At 33.4% G+C, this 24,832-nt stretch overlaps 1 protein-coding gene across 1 annotated transcript in view; it reads right to left on the bottom strand.

The window, feature by feature from the left end:
* Nucleotides 1-24,832, bottom strand: part of NARF (nuclear prelamin A recognition factor) — a 65,206-nt gene that overhangs the window by 22,456 nt on the left and 17,918 nt on the right. Inside the window, exons 6-7 of the mRNA XM_031968444.1 lie at nucleotides 12,156-12,274; nucleotides 10,026-10,155 (exon numbers count right to left, since the gene is read on the bottom strand). Coding sequence (XP_031824304.1) covers nucleotides 10,026-10,155; nucleotides 12,156-12,274 — 249 coding nt within the window. The remainder of the gene's footprint in view (nucleotides 1-10,025; nucleotides 10,156-12,155; nucleotides 12,275-24,832) is intronic.

Below are 24,832 nucleotides of genomic sequence, written 5' to 3'. Positions count from 1 at the left end.
ATAAAATCCTGGTCTTTTCCTTTAAGGTAGTTCCCTCTGATCAAACTTTGGCTCTCCAGTGTCCTCGTAGTTTCCCACAGACTCCCAGCTCCAAGTGCTACAAATAATTGGGGATTCTTTTCAATAGTTTCTCCTAACTTACTGGACTGAACTTTAAAGGTAACTTGATGACCCAAAGATCCAAGATTTTTAGTCAAGAAGTCACACTATATGATGAAAACTGCTGCAAGAATTGGAGAGCAGTATAACAGAAATTAGGTATAAACCAATACTTCACACTTAATACCAAGATAAAGTCAAAATAAGTACATGACTTAGACATAAAGGGTGATACCAAAAGTAAATTAAAGGAGTGGAAAAGAGAAGAATTTACAACCAAACAAGATGATAGCATTATGGATGTAAAAAGGACAATTTTGATTACCTCAAATTAAAAAGTTTTTACATAAACAAAACCAATGCAGCCAAAACTAGAGGGAATTTTTTTTTTACAATAAGTTTCTCTGATAAGGTCCTCATATCTCAAAGATAAAGAAATGAATCAAATTGATAAGAATACAACCTAAGTGATAAATGGTCAAAAGATATGAACAGTTACTTTTCAGATGAAGAAATCAAAGCTACTGATTTGATACTGATATGAAAAATACTCTAAAGCATCACTGATTAGAGAAATGCAAATTAATGCAACTCTGAGGCACCTATCAGATTGGCTAATGACAGAAAAGGAAAATGACAGTGCAGTGGATGTGGAAAAATTGAAATACTAATGCACTACAGATGGAAGTAGGAACTAATCCACCTATATAGAAAGCAATTCAACAAAACCAAAACCAAAAACTTGGCCTGGAAGCCAAGGAGATAAAAAAAGGGACAAAAATATACCTGCCACTTAAGTTATTGTCTCAATTTGTATCTATGCTGATTTCCTGAGTTTTTCCAAGCAAACCTTCATAATATCAACAAGCAGGGTCAAGTTATCTCCTTCTTTAATATTTCTCTTCACCTTCAGATAGTGCTGATTATTTGTTTTTTTCTAAAATTTCATTTTTGTGTGTGTCCTTTTCCAAAAAGGATTCTTTTCAATATCTTCACTATCCATCTTCTTTTGTTTAATCTAGTTCCTCATTCTCTGATTCATGATCCCTATAATCACTTTGTCTCTTTTCTCTATATTCTTTATATTATAAGAGCTTCCAAAGTATCCATTTTAGGTCCGGCACTCTAGGTCCTTCCTAATCTTGCCTTATTGAATTTATTCTATTAGATGCCTATTTTCCACTGCGCCACATTTTCAGAACAATGCTTATTATTACATGTGTCACAGAAGACACTGTTCTATGGTAGGGCATGTCTCCCCACATTGATCTATAATCTCTTTTTGATATTTTTTTCTTCTGTCACATTTGCCTGGAAATCACATCCATGCTCTCCCACTCCTCTGCAGTTGTCTCCAGGGATTTCGATTTCCCTCTTTCCAAGACAAGAAGACTTTCAGACCCCAAATTCTGCAGGCTACATACAGTATAAGGTCCTTATCTCCCTTTATTCATAGAATAAACTAATAGAAGAACTAATCAGTAAAACTCCCTCCCATATCCTCCTTCTTCTCTTCCTCACCAATTCCCCTGTAAGCTCTTCTCTTTCTGAGACCAGAGAGGTCACCTTCCTGTCATTGTTAGCCCCAGATTTGACACTAGCACATCTCTCCTTTCTCTTTATCCTCCTGTTCATTTCTCCCCTTGCCCTTTCATGCACATTTTCATTTTATAATGTAAACCTTACAAAATAAGGATTCATGCATTGCAAGGTGTGGCCAGATTCTGTCTGATACCTTCTGTCAGTTCTTCAATGTTACCTCTAGCAGATTATATCTCTCTCTCTTTGTGTACTTTTAGAAAGAAATCTTTTTCTTTCACTTTTTTTTTTTTTTTTTTTTTTTGCCACTTTTCTTGTCACTCTGCTGTTGTCTATATGTCCTGCATGTCTGTTGTCTTAGGTACTAGAAGGAAATAGTTTTTTCTTTTTTTGGTTCTGGTTTTCTTTCTAAAAACGTTTCAAATTTGTTCTTATTATTGAATATCCAATCTTTTTCAGCTCAAATTTGAAGGATTGGTCACCCTGGGCTTCATCTTGGGATCCACTGCTCTTTGGAATACATTATTCCATTCTCTTCTATATTTTTTAGTAGGTTTAGAATATTCTTGTGTGGTTTCAATATCTTTTCCTTTGTATTTGAAAGTCTTTCTCCTGATAGCTTGAAATCCTTGAACTTTCTGAAATGAATTGTTAAATCTAACTACTATTTGTCTTGGAATTTGCAGCCTTGAGTATTTGTCTTTTTTTTTTTTTTTTTTTTTCTGGAAAGGATATGCAAATCCTTTCAACTGGAATTTCATTTTCTTTGATCACAAGTTCTGAACAATTCTTTTCTATTATTTATTTCATTATAGCATTAATTCTATGTTTTTCTGGGAGATAGATCTATGATCCTTAATTTGTATCTGCATATCCTGGCTTTGAGACCCATATGTTTGCTTGCATAGTGAATATATTTTATTTTAATGGTGTTATTTGTTTCTTTTCTTCTAGGTTGTCTTTTACTTCTGTGTATTTGCATTCTCGACCTATTGGAGGTTTCCATTATAGATTAATTTTTTTTTTTTTGTCTTATTGGTTATTTTTGCTATGAAGGCCATAAATTCTGCCTGCTTTCACAATTTTCATTTATCTTTTCAACAACTTAGAATGATGTAGTGGTTCCATGATCTTTTCAACTTCCACATGATCATCTATGTTTTGCAGTATTTAATCACAGATTCCTGAAAAAATTTACTAGATCCGGAGGCCATTATTTCTTACTCTTGCTCTTGTTTTTCTTGTTGATTTATCTGGTTAGGTTAAAGGTCTCTGAGATGTCCTCTTCTTGAAATCTTTGGTACTTTAAGTCTTCTTCTTCTCTTTATTTTCCTTATCATTCCTTTGGGCTCCTTTCCCTCATGTTTTTTATTTCCTTGAGGACTGATCTCAAAGGAATCTACTCCCATTCTAAGCAAATCATCATTCATTAGCTCATGTCTCTGCTCCAAGTTAATTCTAGGTGGTTAGAACTGTCCTGATTTAGATGCCATGTTCTTTTCTCAAGCTTGGTGGAGTGCTACATAACTCTCCATATGTACCTGTCCCACTTCCTCTGTTTCTTTGTTTTTTTTGACTGGGTACTAGCAGATCAGAGCCTGCTTTCCCTGGCAGCAACAGAAGCTGCTTTACTTGGCCTCCAGATTTCAGTCCCCACCAGATTTTTTGTTCCTTAAATGCTGTAGCCAAGCTGGCTGTTGAGGTCCAAGGAAACTTCCAAAACCTGGGGTCTATACCACTGGAAAGAGAGAGGGGGGAGAAGGTGAATTTTGCTGTAAGCATGAGTTGTTTACTTTCATCGGCTAGTGCAGTCTCTGAGTATGGGAGGTAGGGAGAAGGATATTGAGTTCAATGTGAGTGAGCATCAGTTCCTGGGTTATTGTTTTTTTTTTTTTTTTAAACTTCTTTTGGACTCAAGGTGTCCTAGACCACAGAAATAATTGAAGTTGCTTTAATTTTGGCACATAATTTCTGTGCCTCAAAGAGGTTGTGGGGATCAGAGAAAATGTCATTTTGCTATCTTGTTTATGTGACCCAGAAATCATCTCTCCTTGTTATTTTGATGAGATTAAATCAATCATACAGGCTGTGTTGACATGAATAGGTGGCAATTTGTACCACAGTTCTTATTACCTTCCCTCTTCCCAACCCATCTCTCTCTTCCAAACTTCTACTGTGTTACAACTGTCATTTTTCTAATTACCTAAATTCAGAACTTTGGTGTCATTTTTTATTCTTCTCTGTCTTATTATGCTTATCCAAGCAGGTACCACCTTCTGTTATTTTACCTTTATGACATTTTCTTTATGTTCATCCTGGTAACTATAACCTTTCTCTTAAACTACTGCAAAGGTTTCCTTGTCTCTAGTTGCTCCCTTTTCATCCATTCTCCACACAACTACAAAAATGATTTTCCTAAAATGCTGATCTGATCAATCACTCCCCTATTCAATAAATTCCAACGGCTCTTTATCGACTCTAAGATCAACTATTACTTCAACATTACTTTAAACTTTAAAAATGTCTAGTTTTAATAAGAAAAGGAAAAGAAATAGAAGGAATTAGAGTAGTAATGAGGAAATAAAACTATCACTCTTTACAGATAAGATGATAGTATACTTAGAGAATTCTAGAGAATCAATAAAAAACTACTTGAAATAATTAACAATTTTAGGTATTGAAGGATATAAAATAAACCCACACAAATCATTAGGACTTCCATATGTTACTTAGCAGCAAGAGATAGAGAAATTCCATTTAAAATAACTGTAAGACAAAACAAAATATTTGGGTGTCTATATGCCAAGACAAACCCAGGAAGCTTATGAACACAATTACAAAACACTTTTCACACAAATAAAGTCAAATCTAAACAATTGGAAAAATATCAGTTGCTCATGGGAGGCCAAGCTAATACAATACAAATGGCAATTCTACTTAAATTAGTCTACTTATTCAATGCCATAACAATCAAACTGCTAAAAAATTATTTTACAGAGCTAGAAAAAATAATAACAAAATTCATCTGGAAAAAAAAGGTCAAGCGTATTATCAAGGGAATTAATGAAAAAAAGATGCAAAGGACAGCGGCCGAGCAGGTCCAGACCTAAAACCCTATTATAAACAACAGTCTTCAAAATCATCTGGTACTGACTAAGAAATAGAATGACAAATCATTAGAAATGGTTAGGTATACATGACACAATAATCAATGACAACAATAATTTACTGTTTGATAAAAAGACTTTACCTTCTAGAATAAGAATTCACTGACAAAAATTTGCAGGGAACACTAGAAAATAATATGTCAGAAATTTAGCATAGAGCTACATCTCACACTAAAACCAAAATAAGGTCAAAATGGGTACATGATTTATGTGTAAAGGATCATACTATAAGCAAACTAAGAGAGCAAGGGAGAGTTTATCTATCAGATCTTAGCAAAAGGGAGGAATTTATGGCAAAAGAACTAGAGAACATTATGAAACGCCACATGGATAATTTTGGTTACATTAAATTTAAAAGTTTTGGCACAAACAAAACTAAGGCAACCAAATCTAGGAAAAAATTTTACAGGCAGTGTTTTTGATAAAGGCCTCATTTCTAAATATATAGAGAACTGATTCATTTATAAGACTACAAGCCATTCTCCAATTGATAAATGGTCAAAGGATATGAATAGATAATTTTCAGATAAAGAAATTAAAACCATTTATAGTCATATTTTAAAATGCTCTAAATCACTACTAATTAGAGAAATGCAAATTAAAACAACTCTTGAGATACCACCTCATACCTATCAAATTGGCTAAGATGACAGAAAAAGATAATAATAAATGTTGGAGGGGATGTGGGAAAAATAGGACACTAATGCATTGTTGGTAGAGTTGTTGAACTGACTCAACCATTCTGCAGAATGTGGAACTATGCCCAAAGGGCAAATCCTTTGATCCAGCAGTGCAACTACTAGGTTTGTATCCCAAAGAAATTATAAAAGAAGTAAAATAACCCATATGTGCAAAAATGTTTGTAAGCAACTTTTGTGGTGGCACAGAGTTAGAAAATGAGTAGATGCCCATCAATTGGGGAATGACTGAATAAGTTATAGTATGTGAAAGTTGTTGTAAAATGGAAGCCACCTGCCAGTGGCTGCTGGAGGTCTAACTCAGACCTGTAGAATGGATCTCTTCATGTGAGAGGATGATGATGACACAAAAAGACTGAGATGTAGTTGCATTCTCTATCCTCTTCCCTCTTGCCTCCAGTTTATTTCATTCCCAATCCAGAAGTGTTATGTTACAGTCACCTTGAGGTCGCCCCAACTCGGTCCCAGAACCCCAGGCTATAATCATTTCCTCTTAAGCATGTGAAGAGATGAGGGTCTTGTACCTTTACAAGACAAAGGTCCGTTATTAGAATATCAGCAACCTCTCCAGCACCTTCCTCCATCACGGGTCTGTTATTAGAATATCAGTAACCTCTCGAGCATCTCCCTTCATCACGCTATTCTAGGCATTTCCCCAATTAGAGTATCCCCATCCAGGTACCTCCTCCCACTATGTGATTGCTATAAAAGATCTTTATGGAAGGACACTTGGGGGGGGGGTAGGTGGGAAGAATACTTAAGATGAGAATCCTACTTAATTGATTGATTTACTCTCCAATAAATTAATAATCAAATTGTACTCCAATCTCTATTCTGTCTCAGTTTCATTTGACATTACAGAAGAAACATCTATGTTAGTAAAGGCTGCTTTGCAACTCCTTCAAGTGTTATGATTCACAGCTGTGGAGGCTCTTGGAGAATTGACGTGCCCCTTCATTTAGGCATGGTTCTTAACAATATTGGGGCCAAAATGTAGTGTCCAAACTAGCTCTCTGGAGGATCTCAGATAAGCTTTGGCCTTAATGAAGGAGCGAAGTAGGCAGAAGAGGCACCATGATGGCCAAGGAAGGAGTGTCTCATTTCCAGCCCTCTCCAGCCCTTAAATACCTCAGTATGATTACATCATCACAGCACACTAAGCATATGCCAAATAGAGAACCATTACATCATCACACTGAGCAAATGCTAACTATAGTAGCATTACATCACTACAGCACACTGAGCATATATTAACTATAAGCACCCTGCTATGGATATATAAATGCCTCTTACTATAAGTATCCCTTGCTTCAAGGTGGTCATGTCCTCCTTGACTTCTGAAGGGTGAGAACACCAAAGGAGGTGGGGGGGCCAAACCAGACATTGTCAGCAAGTTCCCTCTAGGCTGAAGGGTCTTATACCTTACCCAGAGTTTCCAAACTATTTGCGACCCTCTACAAAAAGTAATGGAATATTCTTCTTCTTCTACCTTTTCACTTTTTTCCTAGTGGCTTTTCTCTTTTGTTCTGATTTTTCTCTCCCAACATAATAAAATGGAAATATATATATATATATATATAATGAATGTAAGTGCATAACAAAAAAATACTTTTATATATAACTGGACAAAATAAAAATAATAAAATAAAGTAAAAGAAAAAGAAACTGTCTATTGGGGGTGTGTGTCTGTTTTACAATTTTAGGGTGTTATATAATGTAAAATTAGTTTAGAAGTATATGTGTGTAATTTATACTTAGTAAATTTACAATTTTACACATATTCAAGAAAACATGCTCAAAAATGTTTTACCGGTGGGATACATAATTTTTAAAAGTTTGGAGACTTACTTCTGTAAAGAACAGTAGACAAGCAAACATTTTTGGTAATATTGCTGACTTTCTTGTTCCCTGCTTTAGTTCTTTTATCTCTCTCTTCCCCAATGAATATCTATGTGGGATTTCATTACCTCCAAATAAATAACAAAAAATAACAGGTTCTGGAAAGTCTAGGGAAAAAAAACAAAGCCAAAACAAAACAAAATAAAACAAAAAACCCCAAACCCCTCAAAATAAGTTAGCTAATTGGAATCCTCAGATTCCCTAAAAGGCTAGGACAAATAAAATGGGAAACACTACATGTAAAGGGATCTAAACTGAGGCTTTAAAAAAAATCTATTTACAGATACCTCATATAACTTGTGATCCTGTTTGTCCTATTCATCTCCTAAAATTGTTTTCACCTAATTTCAGGAAATGAATCCTAGAGAAAGAGACTGGGAGAGCAATTTCTGATGATTCTGATACTTTAATTATTCTATTCAGCTCCCAACCCCCTCCTCCTTCATCCAAGAGCTTGATAAAAAGTAACAGCATGCTATATAGTATATCCTTTTTACTTGTTCTTTTTCTGTGGCTCTTGAAATTCAGATTTTCTGAGAGAGAATATATGGTTGCAGCTAATGACTGGAGCCCAGGGAGAGGTATAAATACCACACTCAGCACAAGGAGAGACAATCATTAGCTATCCCAGCTCTGAATGGCCAAAAGCCATGAGAAAAGAAAAGATCCAGAGCTGCCCAGAGCAATGAATATAGTGAAGTCTATTTAGAAGGTAAACTGGGGAAATTTATTTCCTACACCACCTTCTTTGTTTTTTCTTTTTATGATTTCATGATCCTAAGATAGGGAATGAAGGACCCACTTTTGTTCCTTTTCTATAATCTCAAGGTGAATATGTAGATAGTTAGATGGTGCAGTGGATATAGCACTGGGCTGGGGGAATCATGTTCCTGATTACAAATCCAGCCTGAGATATTCACTAGCTATGTGACCCTTTCCAAGTCACTTAATTCTGTTTCCCTCAGTTCCTCATCTATAAAATGAGCTGGAGAAGGAATTGGCCAAGTAGTTTGCCAAGAAAATCCTAAAATGGAGTAATGAGTTCAACACAACTAAAATAAATGAACAACAATAATAAAGGGTAAGTGTGATAAGGATTTCTCCTAGTGCTACCATAGACTTAAAAGGATAACAGGAAAAAGGGTATGAAGTAGCTGGAGGTAAGTATCTATATAAAACTATTTAGTCTATTTTCTTTTTCATTGTATTCTATGTACAGTAAACTATGTGATCATAACATACTAAGTTTCTGAATCTAAGAAATGCAGTATATACTTGATGTGGGAAAGATTCCAATCTTTGATTCCCAACCCTCCCTAGTTAATGTAAATTACCCTTCTGACTCACAAATCCTGGTCCCTTTGAATTCCAATAGAAGATCCCGACCTGTCCCAGCCCCACCCGGATCTGAGCCAACTTTGGGGCTACACCCAAAAGCCCCTCGAGCTAAGTCTCTGACTTAAAAGGGCCACACTGGGAACCCCTCTTTGCAGAGATTCCAAACATGCCAACCATGTGAGGACCCTCTGTCCACTGGACCCTTTGTCCAGTGCCCTCCTTATCTCTACCTTCACCTATCTCCTACTTCTAAACTCAATAATAAACCTCTTTTATCAATCTAGTTCTTGGGCTAATAAATGCTTTTATTGGGGACTCACGCCGTTACTAGATCTCATATACTGCCGTATCCTTGCGCCGAATCCAAGGGGGTTGCAGGGAACTCTGTTTGACTCCTTGTACGCCAAACCTGCAACTAGACCTTAACTAAATCCTAATTTCATTTAGGTACCCCAAATCTAGACCTCAACATTTGGTCTACACCTCAACACACTGAAATGAGGAATGGAGCCAGGATGGGAGCAAAGGCTGATGAACAGAAGATTTGTTATTTTAATATATATTTAAAAGATATTTTTTGAATAATATCTATTTTGTCTTCTAAATTAATTTTGGAGTCAGCTGGGAAGGGGTTAATAAATAGTACTTACAACAAAGTTGCAGTGAGACTATAATAGTATACATGTAATGGGCATATTATAGCCTTTTAGAAAAAGGCTATTTATGTAGGTGTCAGATAAAGTAAGTTAGAAGGCCTGGCAGTTTAAATAATGCACCATCTGATGAGCAATTCAGATATTGCTCCTAGTTAATTAAATTTCTTTGCTATCTTTCCATTAGTTTACAGAAGAAAATACTGGAGCTTTATAATCTACACAATTCAGAAGGAAGTGTTGGGGCTATATTCAATCTTAAACTAGATACTAAGTCTATTTTGTTTTTGCCATTTTCTGGAGAAGTTTCCAATTTTGTACAATTTAAATTGGTTGTATTGACATGAACGCATATGTATTCATACCCTAGTTATTTTAAGTGTTTTATTAACATTCATATAGTCAGAGATGAGAAAGTACCACCCTAAGATAAGAACTGATCTAGCTCATAAACTTTGCAGTTAATATTCCCCAGTGAAGATCTGTTTCTTATAAACAATTTAAAATATAGTATCTCTTTTATATTATCCAATACCATACACATTTCTTAGCACTAATCACAAAAATCTAGCAAAAAAAGCACCTTTTTATGCTAGCAATAAATTATGAGGTAAACAGAGACATCATTTTACCTGATGTTAACACACAATCAACATCATGAGAATTATATGAAGCAGTGTAAAAATCTTCTCTAAGAGCTTCTAGCTTCTTGTCATAACAAGGGGCCACAATGATATGAAAAATTTTATCTGGAGACAAGTTCTAGGAAAAAAAGAAATATCATTATTACAAGACTGACTTAGAACCAATAGTAGCACCTTAGAACTAAAACTTAAAAAAGAAAAAGAAATTGAGTCCATGTAAAAGCAAAAGAAGATAATGACTACAGTGCAGAAATTCAATCTTGTTAATTCTGTCCTGCCACTCATCTCAATTTAAACCACTTCTCTTATGACTTAAAATTGGCTGTTGAGCTGAAACTGAGAATATCTAAAAAAGCTTAAATAGATGAAAGCTTTCTCATTTCTCAAGAGGAAGAAATGTTTTAAGTCTCCAACTGGGGGATCTGATGCAACCAGCTGACAACTCTCCTCATTCACACACTGTGCAGCTATGAATGAATGATGCTGCTTCTGTATATCTCTATTCTTTCTTGATCTTAGGTGAATGAGAATCAGTGATGGAATTAAACTGGATATAAATTTGAGAGCTCTGAAAGGTTGGAAGAGCCATCAGAGGTTACTCCAGCCTACACCAGCCTTGCCCTTTGTTGAACTTCAAAATTCAGCACTTGGTCATATATTATCTCATGCCATTCATTATTTCATAATTTAATGCAGATCTCTAAAGTATTATAAGGACTTATAAAACCATATGACAACAATCCCTGTTATATAATGATTGCAAGTATTTTCATTCCCATTTTATGGATGAAGAAATTGGAGGGGGAAAGAGATAGAAAAAGAGAGAAAGAGGAAGAGATGTGAGAGTAGCAGGGTTCATATACAGGTTTTCTAAATTCTAGTCCAAGTTCCATTTACTGTACTCTGTTACCATCCAACTAGATTAAAATTTCCTTTAGTGAAGAGAGAGGCTGGGACTTTCTTCTTTTATATTCCTTGCAGCTACCTAGAAGACAGTAGTGAAAAACCTGAGAGAATTTATTTAAAGATTGTTTTAAATGTAAATGGTACTTCACTGGTACTCAAGAGACTACTATTGAACCATCTAAACATCAAGGATTTACTGACTCCCTATGTGTGTGCTAGGGCCTACAAAGTGAAACAAATGAGATATTATTGTCTTCCCTTCTGACATTATCTTCAACTTACCTTGTATATATCTTTGTCCGTATATCATTGCTTACATGTTGTATTCTCCTATTAGATTGTAATCTCTTTGTAGGTAGGCAAGGGCTACTTATGTGCTTCTTTATATCAACAGTGCTTAGCACAATACCTAGCACACAACAGACATTTAGTAACTGTTTATTGATTTGATTTATTGAAGCAGGCAGGTGACATAGTAAATAGAGTGCTATACGTGGAAATCAGGAAGACTGAATTTTTCTTTTTCTTTTTTGCTGACACAATTGGGGTTAAGTGACTTGCCGTGGGCCATACAGCTAGAAAGTGGTAAGTGTCTGAGACCACAGTTGAACTCAGGTCCTCCTGACTTCAGGGCTGGTACTCAATCCACTGCGCCACCAAGTTGCCAAGACTGAGTTTTTCAAAACCTAAGTCACTTAATCTCATTAAGACTCAGTTTCTTCATCTACAAAGTGAGAATTTTTAAAAGCACCCATCTCACAGAGATGACCAAATGAAATAATATGTAATGTGCTTTGAAAGCCTTAACATTCTTCATAAATGCTAGCCATTAGGATTATTGTATAATATGCATACATACCACACTAATAGTAAAAGTTAGAACAGACACTGAATCAGCCACTCTTGGAGAATAATAGACCTTTTGTTATCACTGGCTTGGATAAAATGGGGAAAAAAAGAAAAAAGAGTGAGAGGGGAAAAAAGAAAACAAAAGATGCAGATAGCAGCTATTGGCAGTGTTCCAAAAATAGCTAACTGTCTTAGTTTCCTCCTGCCAACTCTCATTCTATAACCTTAGAGGGGGGCCACATGACCAGTAATCCTGAAGAGAGACTGAACATCAATGTTCTAAAACATAAAGCTGACTTTGAGTTATTACAAATATAAGTCAGAAACTATTAGGCAAATAAATAGGGAAGAAAATCAAATTACCTGTTGTCTGGCAAAGTAATCCTTCACCAATGATCCCATGATCTGCTGGGGGGATTTTGCAGTACATATATGTGGTATTACTGGGTTACCCAGAACTCTTTCTGCATACTGGATCCAACCTAAAATGAAGACAAGGTTTATTTAGTGATGTTAAGTTATTGGTAAAGTAATTTTTAATGTTTCCTTTTCTCCATTCCTAACTTTCCACATTAAAATGGGGCTATTTTCCCTTTAATAAAAAGAAAATTAAAAACTAAAATTTCCTTCTCTGTTAAGTTCTAAAGGAGCTAAAATCAGACTCCTTTATTTATATTCCTCATGGAAGAAGTGATATTAGTAGACTCTATTATTAGACTCAACCTCAACTTCAACCAAGGAAATTGCTAATTATTTTAGTAGTCATTCAATCAATCAATCAACATTTATTAAGCACCTATTATATGTACCAAATCACTAAATTCTGGGAATACAAAAAGAGGCAAAAGTCAGTCCCCTCAATGAGCTCACAATCCAATATACAAAACATGCAAACAAATACATACAAACTAATTATATAAAAGAGAAACAGAAAATAAGCAACACAGGAAAGACATTATAATTAAGAGGGATTGGGAAAAATTTTATGTAAAAGATGATATTTTAGATAGAACTTAAAGGAAGTCAGGGAAGTTGAGGATGTTGAGGATGAAGAGTATTCCAGGCATGGATAATTGTAATGGGCCAGAACTCTGTACTTGGAACAAGGATTCTTACAAGGTCCTAACTCAGTGGGAATTGATAATACAATGGTTATCTAGTTTAGCATGGTAATTAATAGTTCTTTAGTTCAGTATATGTACTTAGTACTTAATATAGTTCTACAAGATTCACACATATAATGTAATTATAATAGAGCATATAAGCTGGGACAAACTCAGCCAGGCTCAGAATCGGAGAAGACAGAGGACTGGAGGTGGGAGCTCAAGCTCTTGGAGCCAAGGAGATCTTCATCAGCCTCATGGTGGCTGGCCTGTCCGCCTGCTCCCTACAATGAGATCAAGGCCTGTCTGAAGGGCCTCAAGAAAGCTTTCCAGGGCCAAGGCAAAGAGACAATAAAGAATTTGGACTTTGTACTTTAAGACCTGGCTATCTTGTGGTGCTTAATCTGCTTGAAATGAAAGCTGCTCCAGAGACCTCCAGAAAACAAACCATAACACTACAGATAACAGCAAGAGAAGATGCCCAGAGACAAAAGAGAAAGTATTTGATTTGTGGAACAGTCAGGACAACACTTATCAGACTGAAGAATATGTAGTGGGGAAATAAAGTGTAAGAAGAGTGGAGTAGAGACCAATTATAAACAAATAAGAGTTGGGGCAGAATAGTGGTCCTCCTGAGACAACTTGAGAAGATCTGAAGAATGACCCAGAAAGAAGTTTTGGCCATGTGAAGTGTAACTACTTCCAGGTTAGCTCTGCTTAAACAGCAAACAGGGAGCCCTCGGACTAGCTGGGTTCAGAAGTAGACTCAGTCCCAACAACAGGAACTTTCATTGTCTGAACAGTGTGGGTAGCCAAGAGTCTTACTGGGGAAGATTGAAGGAATCACTGCTGATAAGGAATGCCAGGCTCTGCTGTGTTGCTCAGACTTAACCCTGGGCAAGAAGGAATCAGCACATATCTGGTGAGTACAGAAGCTGTGAGACAGGTTCCCTGCTGGCTTTGGGCACTCACAAAAAGGTGGAGTTCTTGATATTTGGGTTCTAGGCCAAAAGGGAGAACTGAAAGAAGACTTGAAACAAGGGGTACCACCTTCACATCCCCTAATGCTAGAAATGATTACAATCTTATTTTTTAAAAATGAGCAGGCAAAGAAGAACCCAACTATAGAAAGATACTTTTGGAATAGGAAAAACTGGGGTTCATCTTCAGAGAAGGATATTGAAGTAAAAAATGCCTTTCTCATTGCAAAACATAATATTAAATGGTTATGTGCCCAAAAATAATTCATAGAACTAAAAAAAAAAAAAAGACTTTAAAAATCAAATGAGAGAGATTGAGGAAAAACAACAACAACAAAATAAGAATAATTTAGGAAAAACAAGATTATAAAAAGAAGTCAACCAACTAAAAGAGGAGATCCAGAATCTTAAGGAAGAAAATGACTCTGAAAATTAGAACTGGGAAAGGGCAAGCCAGTGAAATTATAAGAGACTAAGAAATAATAAAACAAAAGATGAAAGAATTAAAAATAGAAAAGAATGTGAGACATTTCATAAGGAAAACGAGTGATCTTGAGAACAAATCAAGAAGAAAAAAAAAATTAAGAATAATTGGACTACCTGAAAACTATGAACAAAACAACAAAAAAAGAATCTTGATATAATAATACAAGAAATAATTAGAGAAAATTGTCTTGAAATGATAGAGCAAGAGGGGAAAGTAGAAATAGAAAAGACCCCCACTGATCACCACCTGAAAGAGATCCTGCAAGGAAAAAATACAGGAACATTACTGCTAAATTTTGAAATCCCCAGATGAAAAAGAAAATTTTACAAGTGACCAAAAAGAAAACCTGCCAAACTTCAAACAATTCAAATATGCTAGACCTACTTTTAGAATCATACAAGACTTGTCAGTGGCTACAATAAAAGACTGTAGTTACTGAAATACTATATATCAAAGAGCAAAAGAGCTTAGTTTGTGGCCAAAAATATTATATCCAGCAAAATTAAATATAATACTGAATGGGGAAAAAATGGACATTCAATGAGAACTATCAGATTTTCAGAATTTGTTGCAAACAAACCTGAACTCAATAGAAAATCTGACATATAAGAGTCAATATCAAAGACTAATTTCAAGAGACTCTGTGGTGTTCTCTTCTTTAAAATATAATGGTTCTCTCTGTGAGCAGGTTTCTTGGGGAGGTTTTCTGGAGGCAGCCTTAGTTTCAGTTCAGAGTAATAATCACTTCAAACGCAGCCAGGTGTTAAAAGTTCAAATCCTTTATTATCTCCAGTTTCTGAATCTTCTTCCTGGGGCCCAGTTAGCTTTCTTAGAGGCCTATCTCTCCTTGGTTCCAAGAGCTTTTGCTCCTAATCTTTTGCTTCTGCCAGCTTCAGCTTCTCTTCTTCCAAATGTCTCCAGCCAGCACCAAGGTGAAAGATGGAATGAATCTGACTCCACCCCCCAGAGTGGGCTTGTGGGCTTCCTCACAGAGTGCTCCTTGGCCCTAAGAGCTTCTTGCTTATATGAGCTCTCTAAAGGTGGGAACACAAGCATTGTTTCTATCAGTTCCACTTAGTACCTTGTTTCAAGTTCTGGCCCATAACATATGCTTATAGGATCAGATCAATAATACTGAACTATGCTAAATTAGATAATTATTGTCTCTATCAACTCTAATCAGTTAACACTTTGTAAGGATTCCAACAGGACTCAATAAGGACAAAGTATTTTATGTTTTATATGTAGAAATGTAAACGACATATTTAAGATTGTCATTTATGTAATTAGGTAATCCAAAAGAATGACTGAAGTAGAGCTGGGTATGATGTGATTATAAAAATCAAAACTGTGTAGTAAAGGGTAAAAACAGTAATTAGGCTATACAAATAAAGTACAAAAGCAAAAACCAACACAGAAGAATTAGATGGGGGAGGAGGGATGATAATTCTGAAATTCTACTCATCTTCGGAATGCGTAAAAGAGGGAGATACATATGTAAGTAGAAGGATATAACACCTTCCAAAAAAGAAATAAGGAGGGAGGGAATGGAATTTAGAAAAGTATGTAGATAAATGGAAAAGGGATAAAGAAGAGAAAAAAGGAGTGAAGATATGGAAGGGATGTTTGGGGTAGGGGTAGAGAGATAGGCTAAGTAATAAGAAGTAGAAGAGTTAACAGTAATAGGAAATAAGAGATAATGTGTATATAATGTGTATGTGTGTGTATATATGTATGTGGGTATATATGTGCATGTATATATCCATATGTATGTATACATAAACATAAATATATGTGCTTAACTATAGTCTTTTGGTGGGGGAGGAGAAAGTGAGGGGGAAGAATAAAGTAAAAAGTGCACAGCAGAGTATAGTGTTTTCTAAAATATAATCTTCTCTGGGAGCAGGTTTCTCAGGGGGCTTCTGGGAGCAGCTTTAGTTTCAGTTCAGTGTAATAATCACCTCAAATGCAGCCAAGAGTTAAAGGTCCAGATCCTTTGTCTCCTTCAAAATAGCCCAGTTAGCTTTCTTAGAGGCCTAACTCTTTCCTTGGTTCCAAGAGCTCTTGCCGCTAGTCCTTTGTCTCTTCCAACTTCTGCCTTTAGCTCCCTCTGAATCCAAAACCTCCAGCCAGCACAAAGGTGGAAGTTGGAATGAATCTGACACTGCATTCGAGAGAGTGGGCTTGTGGGCTTCTGTGGTAGACTTGTGAATCTCCCAAAGTGCATCCTGGTTGAGGCTCCTAGCTTATACATGCTCTCTTAAAGGTGTGAATCTTAAAAGGTATGAAAGGTGTGAAGTCTAATAAGTACTAAGTACATTTAGAGAACTGTTAAGCACCCTGCTGAACAACCATTGTCTCTATCAATTCCACTGACTTAGCACCTTGTAAGAATCTTAACAGCAGAGAATAAAAGAAAACCTACAAAGAAACAAAGAAAAAATGGACAGTGCTGCTAAGGGGGAAATCCCAGGAGCAAGAATATTTCCAATTTCAGCAAGGTTGGGGACCCTAGCAATGAGGCAGAGGGAGAAGTATCTGACCACCAGACAGAGCTTAGAAAATAACAGTATGAAAAACCTGAGGCCTGAAGCATCATCAGACTATTGGGGATGAAAAAGTAATGAATAAGCAAAAAAAAAAAAAAAAAAAAAAAAAAAAAAAAAAAAAAAAAGAATGAATCAAACCATAGTTAGTTACTATGGGAATAGAGTAGACTGGGTTCACTCCTACTACAAAGAAAAATGTCAAATGGTCACAAGCCCAAAAAGAGTTCTTGGAAACGCTTATAAAAAAGCTTATATTTTAAAAACCAAATAAAAGATGTTGAGGGAAAATTAGGAAAAAACTAAGAGCAATGCAAGAAAATTATGAAAAGGTAACCAAATGGAAAAAGAGATCCAAAAATTTAAGGAAGAAAATAACTGCTTAAAACTAGAATTAGACAAAGGGAATGATGTTATAAGGCACTAAGAAATAATACAATAAAATCAAAAGAATGAAAAAAATGGAAAAGAATATGAAACATTTCATTAGAAAAACAACTGACCTAGAGAACAAATCAAGGAGAGACAATATAAGAATTATTTGACTACCAAAAAAGTTATGTGAGCAAAGAATCTAAATATGATATTACAAAAAATTATGAGGGAAAATTGACCTGAAGCTATAGAACAAGAGGATAATATAGAAGCAGAAAAAAAAAATCCATTAATTACCACCTGAAAGAGATCCTAAAGAGAAAACTCTCAGGAATATCATAGCCATGTTTTAAAGTTCCCAGGTTAAGAAGAAAATACCACAAACACCAGGGGAAAAAATTAAATACTATGAAGTTACACTCAAGATAACATGAGAATCAGAAGAGCTCAGAACATTCCCTTTCAAAGAGCAAAGGAGCTGGGTTTGTAAAAAAGAATAATAACCAAGTATATGTCTAAATTAAAAAAAAATGAATTGAAAGGTTTTGAGGTGTTTTGATAAAAATACTCAATTGAAAATATGAATTATAAGATCATGAAAAACAAAGTTAACAACTATAAAGGACTCAAAGTCAACTATTCACTTCTTAAATAGGAAAATGTTATCATTCCTTGGGTAGTTTAAAAGAACATACATAGATAAAAGGCTTGGGGGTTGAACATGAATAAAATAAAACTACATATGGAGAAGATGGAACAATCGTCTCATGCAAAAGAGGTGCAAATGGAAAAAACTGTTACAATGGAAGCAGGTAGAGTGGAGGGCTGGTGGTGCTGGAACCTTATGCTTCATCGTTATAAAATTCTTCTAAATTTATAAAGAAATAGATGTGAGAGAGGACAGCATAAAGAAAGGACTTATAGAAGGATGTATAAGTCAAGAAGTAGTAAATTGGGAAGGTTGTTAAAAGAGGAATTCTTAGAAGGGTGGGCAAATTAAGAAATAGATGGGTAAGGGGAAAATATAAAGGAGAGATTTTTTTTTTAAAGAGTACATTAGGGAGGTAATAGTTAGAAGTAAGTCAGATGTGAGAGGAAGGATTGGGTATAAAGAGAAGGTGAAAAGGATAATAGTGAAGAAAATATATAATGGAGAGAAATTTACAAGCAGTAAGTTATAGGGGCAGCGAGATGGCTCAGTAGATAGAGCACTGGCCCTGAAATCAGAAAGACCTGAGTTCAAATCTGTACTCAGACACTTAACACTTGGTAGCTGTGTGACCCTGGCCAAGTCATTTAACCCCCATTGCCTCAGCAAAAAAACAAAACAAAAAAATCTAGTACTTATAACTTTGAATATTAATGAGATAAACTCATGCATAAAACAGAAAGAGATAGTAAAAGGGATTAAAAATCAGAATCTCATGATAATTGTTTACAAGAAACACCTTTAAAAATGAGAGTTACACAGAGTAAAAATGAAGGGTAAAGTAGAATTTATTATATTTCAGTTGAATGAAAGCAATCATGATCTCAATTAAAGTTAAAACTAAAATAGATTTAATTAAAAGAGATAAACAGGGAAATCAGATTATAATAAAAAGTATCAGAAAATGAAGCAATAGTAATACTAAATCTTTAGGTATCAAATACTATAGTACCTAATTTTTTTTTAATTAAAAAAATTTTTGTTTCTTTTAAAAAACTATTTAAATAGTATGTTATCTTTCCAATTACAAATAAAGATGGTTTTCAAAATCCATTTTTGTAAGACTTTGAATTCCATTTTTTTTCTCCCTCCTTTATCTCTCCCTTCCCCAAGATAGTAAGCAATCTGATATAGGCTAATTTTTAACATATTGCCATAAGTCATGTTGAAAAATCAGAACAAAAGGGGAAAATCACAAGAAAGAAAAAAAAAAAACAATAAAACAAAACAAAAAAATGGAAATAGTATGCTTCATTCCATACTCAGGCTCCTCAGTTTTTTCTCTGGAGCATCTAAATTTTTAAAGGAAAAGTTAAATGAACTATAGACAGAAATAGACAATAATATTCTAATAATGGGGGACCTTAATCTTTTCCTCTCAGAATTAGATAAAGCAAACAAAAAAATACATAAGATAGGGATGTAAATGGAATCTTAGATAAGCTAAATATGATAGATATCAGGAGAGAATTTAATGGGAATAAAAAGGAATTAAACTTTTTTTCTCAGTGGTACATGGTATCTTCCCCCAAACTGACAATATATGAAAATTTTTTAGCTAAATGCAGAAAGCAAAAATATTAAATGCATCCTTTTCTGATCATAATGCAATAAAATTTTATTTAATAAGGGACTATGGAAACATAGATCAAAAATTAATTGAAGACTAAACAACCTAATCTTAAAGAATGAGATAATATATCAACATCTATGAGATGCAGCAAGTATAGTAATTAGAAGAAAATGTGTATCTTTAAATGCTTATATCAGTAAAATAGAGAAAGAACAGGTCAGTGAATTGGGTATGCAATTAAAAAATTTAAAGAACAAATAAAAATCCCTAACTAAACACCAAATTGGAAATCTTAAAGATTAAAGGTGAGAGAAATAAAACTATTGATCTAAAAAAATAAAACCAAGAGTTGGTTTTATGAAGAAAAAAAACCCACAAAAAAAAAGACATACCACTGGTTAATATGATTTTTTAAAAGAGAGAACACCAAATCACTAGTATTAAAATGAAAAGAGCAAATCTAACCCTTAGAAGATGAGACTGATACAATTTTAATGAGCTATTTGCCCAATTATATACCAATAAATTGAACAAGTTAAGTAGAATGAAGAATATTTACAAAAATCTAAACTGGCTAGATTAGCAGAAGAGGAAATAGAATACCTAAATAAACATATTTTATGAAAAGAAAGTGAATAGGTCATAAATTGTAGAGGGCGGAACTTTGGAGAAGTATACTTGAAACAAGATGTTAACACAGTGGAATTGATGAGATGATTGTTCTCTAATTCACATATATACTTAGTAGTTAGTATGGTGATGTAATGGTTCTCTAGTTCACACATAATCAGTATGCTGTAATGATAATTACAATAAGGTATATAAAGGCTAAGGACTGGAAGACAGACCATCTTTGACCAGCTTGGTGGTGGCTGTCCTGCCTTCATCACTTCTCCACTAAGACCAAGGACTCGGGCTGATCCCGAGGTCCTCCAGAAAGCTAGCTCGAACATTACAATAAATGTGCTTCCTAAGAAAAAAAGCATCAAGACCAGAAGGATTTCAAGTGAATTCTACCAAACATTTAAAGAATAATTAATTTCAATATTAAATAAATTATTTGGAATACTAAGCAAAGAAGGAATCCAGCCAAACTCCTTTTATGAAACAATGTGATATCGATACCTTAACCAGGAAAAGCACTAATAAAGAAAAATTAATATCATTAATAAATATGGATGCAAACATATTAAATAAAAGACTATGAGACCATAATAATATATTAGAAAGATTATAAAATGTGACCAAGTAGAATTTATACCAGAAATGCAGGGATGATTTAATATAAGTAAAACTAATAACATAATTGATTATATCAAGAATAAAAGTAACAAAAACCATGATTATATCAGTAGATACAAAAAAGGCTTTTGAGAAAATATGACACTCATTCCTATTAAAAACACTCAAAAGTATAGCGATAAAGAAATGTTTCCTTAAAATGATAAGAAGTATCTACCTAAAACCATAAACAAGCATTATTTGTAATAGGGATAACTTAGAAGCAGGAGTAAGCAGGAGTAAAACACAAGTGCTCATTTTTATGAATATATTCAATATTGTATTAGAAATGCTAACAATAATGGGAAAAAAAGAAATCGAAGGAATCAAAATGGGCAATGAGGTAATAAAACTATCTCTTTTTGCAGATAATATAATAATATACTTGTAAAATATTAAAGATTCAACTAGAAAATTGGTGGAAGCAATACTTTTAGTAAAGTAGCAGAATATAAAATAAAACCTCATAAATCAGCAGCCTTTCTATGGATCACCACCAAAACCTGCAGGAACTCAGCATAACTATCAAAACAAACCCAGGAACTATATGAACAAAATTATTTTATATGTCATTATTTAATTATTATATTTTGGTATATTATATAATATCATAATATATTTTTTAAACAGTTAAATTTGAATAACTGGAGAAACATAAATTGTTCTTGGGTCAGCAGGCCAATATAATAAAAATGACAATTTTACCTAAACTAATCTATTTATTTAGTGCCATCCTAATTAAATTTACCAAAATATTATTTTACTGAACTAGAAGATATAATAACAAATTCATTTGGAAGAACAAAAGGTCAAGAAAGTCAAATGAATTAATGAAAAAAGGTAAAGGAAGGAGATTTAGTAGTACTACATCTTTAACTATACAATAAGGCAATAATTATCAAATATGATAATGACTAAGAAAGATTAGTGTAATAGAGTAGACGTACAATATATAGTAGCAAATGATTATTATTATTTTAGACATATACTAAACAGTAGCAAATGATTATAGTAATCTTTTACCTGACAAATGTAAAGATTTAAGCTTTGGGGGTTAAGAATTCATCATCTGATGAAAATTGTTGGGAAAGCTAGAAAGCAATCTGGTAGGAAATTGAGCATAGATCATTATTTTATGCAATTTGTCAAAATAAAGGCAAACTGATACACCAGAAAGACCTAGATATAAAAGGAGATGATATAAGAAATTAATAGAACATGGAATTTATTACCTCTTAGATGTATAGATGGTAATACAATTTATGAATAAAGAAGGGATAGAAAGCAGTATGGGATGTAAAACAGATAATTTTGATTATACTAAATTAAAAGGTTTTGTACAAGATTAGAAGAAAAACAGAAAATTGGGAGAAAAATTTTAGTTTCTTAGATAAAGGTCTCATATCTCAAAAATATAAAGAACTCAAATTTATAAAAATATAAGTCATTCCCCAATTGATAAAGAGTCAAAGGATGTAAATAGGCAGTTTTCTTTTGAAGAAATTAAAACTCTACACAATCATATAAAAAATGTTCTAAATTACTTTTGATTTAGAGAAATGCAAATCTCACCTTTCACTTTGTTAAAAATGGTAGAAGGGAAAAATGACAAATGTTTAGGAAGATGTGGAAAAATTGGGATACTAATTCACTGCTGGTAGTGCTGAGAACTGATCTAACCATCTTGGAGAGCAATCTGGAATTATGTCTAAAGAGTTATAAAATTGTGTAAATTCTTTGACCCAACCAAGATCACTATCAAGTCTGTTTCCCAAAGTAATAAAGGAAAAGGGAAAAGAAATTATATGTTCTAAAATATTTATAGCAGCTCTCTTACAGCAGAAAATTGTAAATTAAAGGGATGCTTGTCAATTGGGGAATAGCTAAATAAGCTGTGGTATGATTGTGATACTATGCTGTACGTAATGGATGAGTTGTTTGATTTTAGGAAAATGGAAAGACTTGTATGAAATAAAGAGTGAAATGTGTACACAATATTGGTCTAAGAACAATTGTGAACGATTTATATATATATATACATATATATATTTATATAAAATACATTTTTATATAAATGTATATAATAATATATAATATATAATAATAATATAATATATATAATATATAATATTATTAATAATATATATATTATTAATATATATTATATATATTAATATATATAATATATTATATATATTATATATATATTAATATATATAATATATATATTTATTATATGAATATATATATAATATAATATATATAATATGAATATATATATTATATATAATAATATATATAATATATAATAATATAAATGTATATAATAATATATAATATATAATAAGCAGATCATATAAAATATAATTTGCAAAAACTCAAATCAACTACAAAGGACTAATGAGGGAAGGTACAATTCACATCCAGAGAAAAAACTGATAATTAGATATATAGTGTAGTTTTTTACACACACACATGTATACACACAGACACATATCTCTATCCAGTGGTAGTCTTCTCTAGGAAAGAATGAGGAAGGTAAAATAAAAAGTGCACAGTAGAGAACAAAAGAAAACTTAGAAGGAAGTACAGAAAAGCAGGGTAATTTTGAAAATAATGTGTAGGTAACATTTATTACATGTTTTTTCAAAAAAAGTAAACAGTGTAAAATAGGAATTCATGGTTTTATATTGAATACTCTTTTTATGTTGTGCTGTGTATGTGGAAATGTTCTTTTTCTTTTCTTCTTTTTTTTTTTTGTCTTTTTGTAGTTAAGTTCAAATGACTAAAAAACTTAAAAGAAAAAAGTCCTGGCTGTGGGACCCTGGACAAGTCATTTAACCCCAATTACCTCAGAAAAAAAAAAAGTCTCAGATTTCATCATATCTCCATAATTAGATGATAGCACATTTTATCATGAGTCCTCTGGAATTCTAACTGCTTGTATTGGTCACAGTTCCTATGTCTTTGAAAACTATCTTTCAACAATATTTTTATGATATTGTTGTTATATAACTGACTCTTTTTTTGTGCTCCCTTTATTTTGTATCAATTCAAGTTTTGCCAGGTTTCTCTTTATCTTACAAAACAAAAATTATTTCATCATTCATATATATAATATTTTGTTCAATCAATATCCAATTGATGAAATAATGGGTAGCACTTCAGTCTCCAATTACTTGACAACACAAAAGTAGGTCCTATTTTTGTACATATGGGAGCTTTTCATATTTCTTTAGTCTCCCTGGGGCTTACTAGTAGCAGCATTATGGAGTGAAAGGGAATGTACAATTTAATAGCTTATTTACCATATAATCAATCCTCAGCTTTTGAAGGGAATTGGCATCTAGAAAACAGTGGGAAAATAAAAAATACAAATGCTGACATGTTGAAACTATGGGAAACAGGAGGTTAAATTCCTGTGACCACCAAAAATTGTAACCTTTCACTGGAGATTGCTGAAAATCCACTTTTCTGCATGTAATTCTTTTTTTTTAATTGGAAATAATAGCTTTTTATTTTCTATATGCAAATATATATTTTCAATATATAGTTTTCAACATTCATCCTTGCAAAACTTTCTATTCCAAATTCTTCCTCCCTCTCTCTCACCCCCTCCCTTCTAGACAGCAAGTAATCTAATTTGTTAAATGTGTAATTCTTCTATACATATTTCGATAATTCTCATGCTACACAAGAAAAATCAGATCAAAAAGAAAAAGAATGAGAAAAAACCAAACAGCAAACAAACAACAACAAAAAAAGTGAAAATGCTATGTTGTGATCCACATTCAGTTCCCACAGTCCTCTTTCTGGACTGCATATAATTCTTCATAACAAAACATTAATTCTAATATACATTTTCCCTTACCCAGCTATGAAATAGTTCATAAAATATAGAAGAGAGAAGCAAAATTGGATTATTAAAATCTTGAAAATTGTGAAAGTAAAACTCATGAATATTGAGGAATGATTGTAGTTCCAAA

The sequence above is a fragment of the Sarcophilus harrisii genome, chromosome 4, assembly GCF_902635505.1.
Source record: "Sarcophilus harrisii chromosome 4, mSarHar1.11, whole genome shotgun sequence".
Taxonomy (NCBI): Eukaryota; Metazoa; Chordata; class Mammalia; order Dasyuromorphia; family Dasyuridae; genus Sarcophilus; species Sarcophilus harrisii.
Note: the sequence above shows the minus strand (reverse complement) of the source record. Positions and strands in the feature narration are given on the sequence as shown.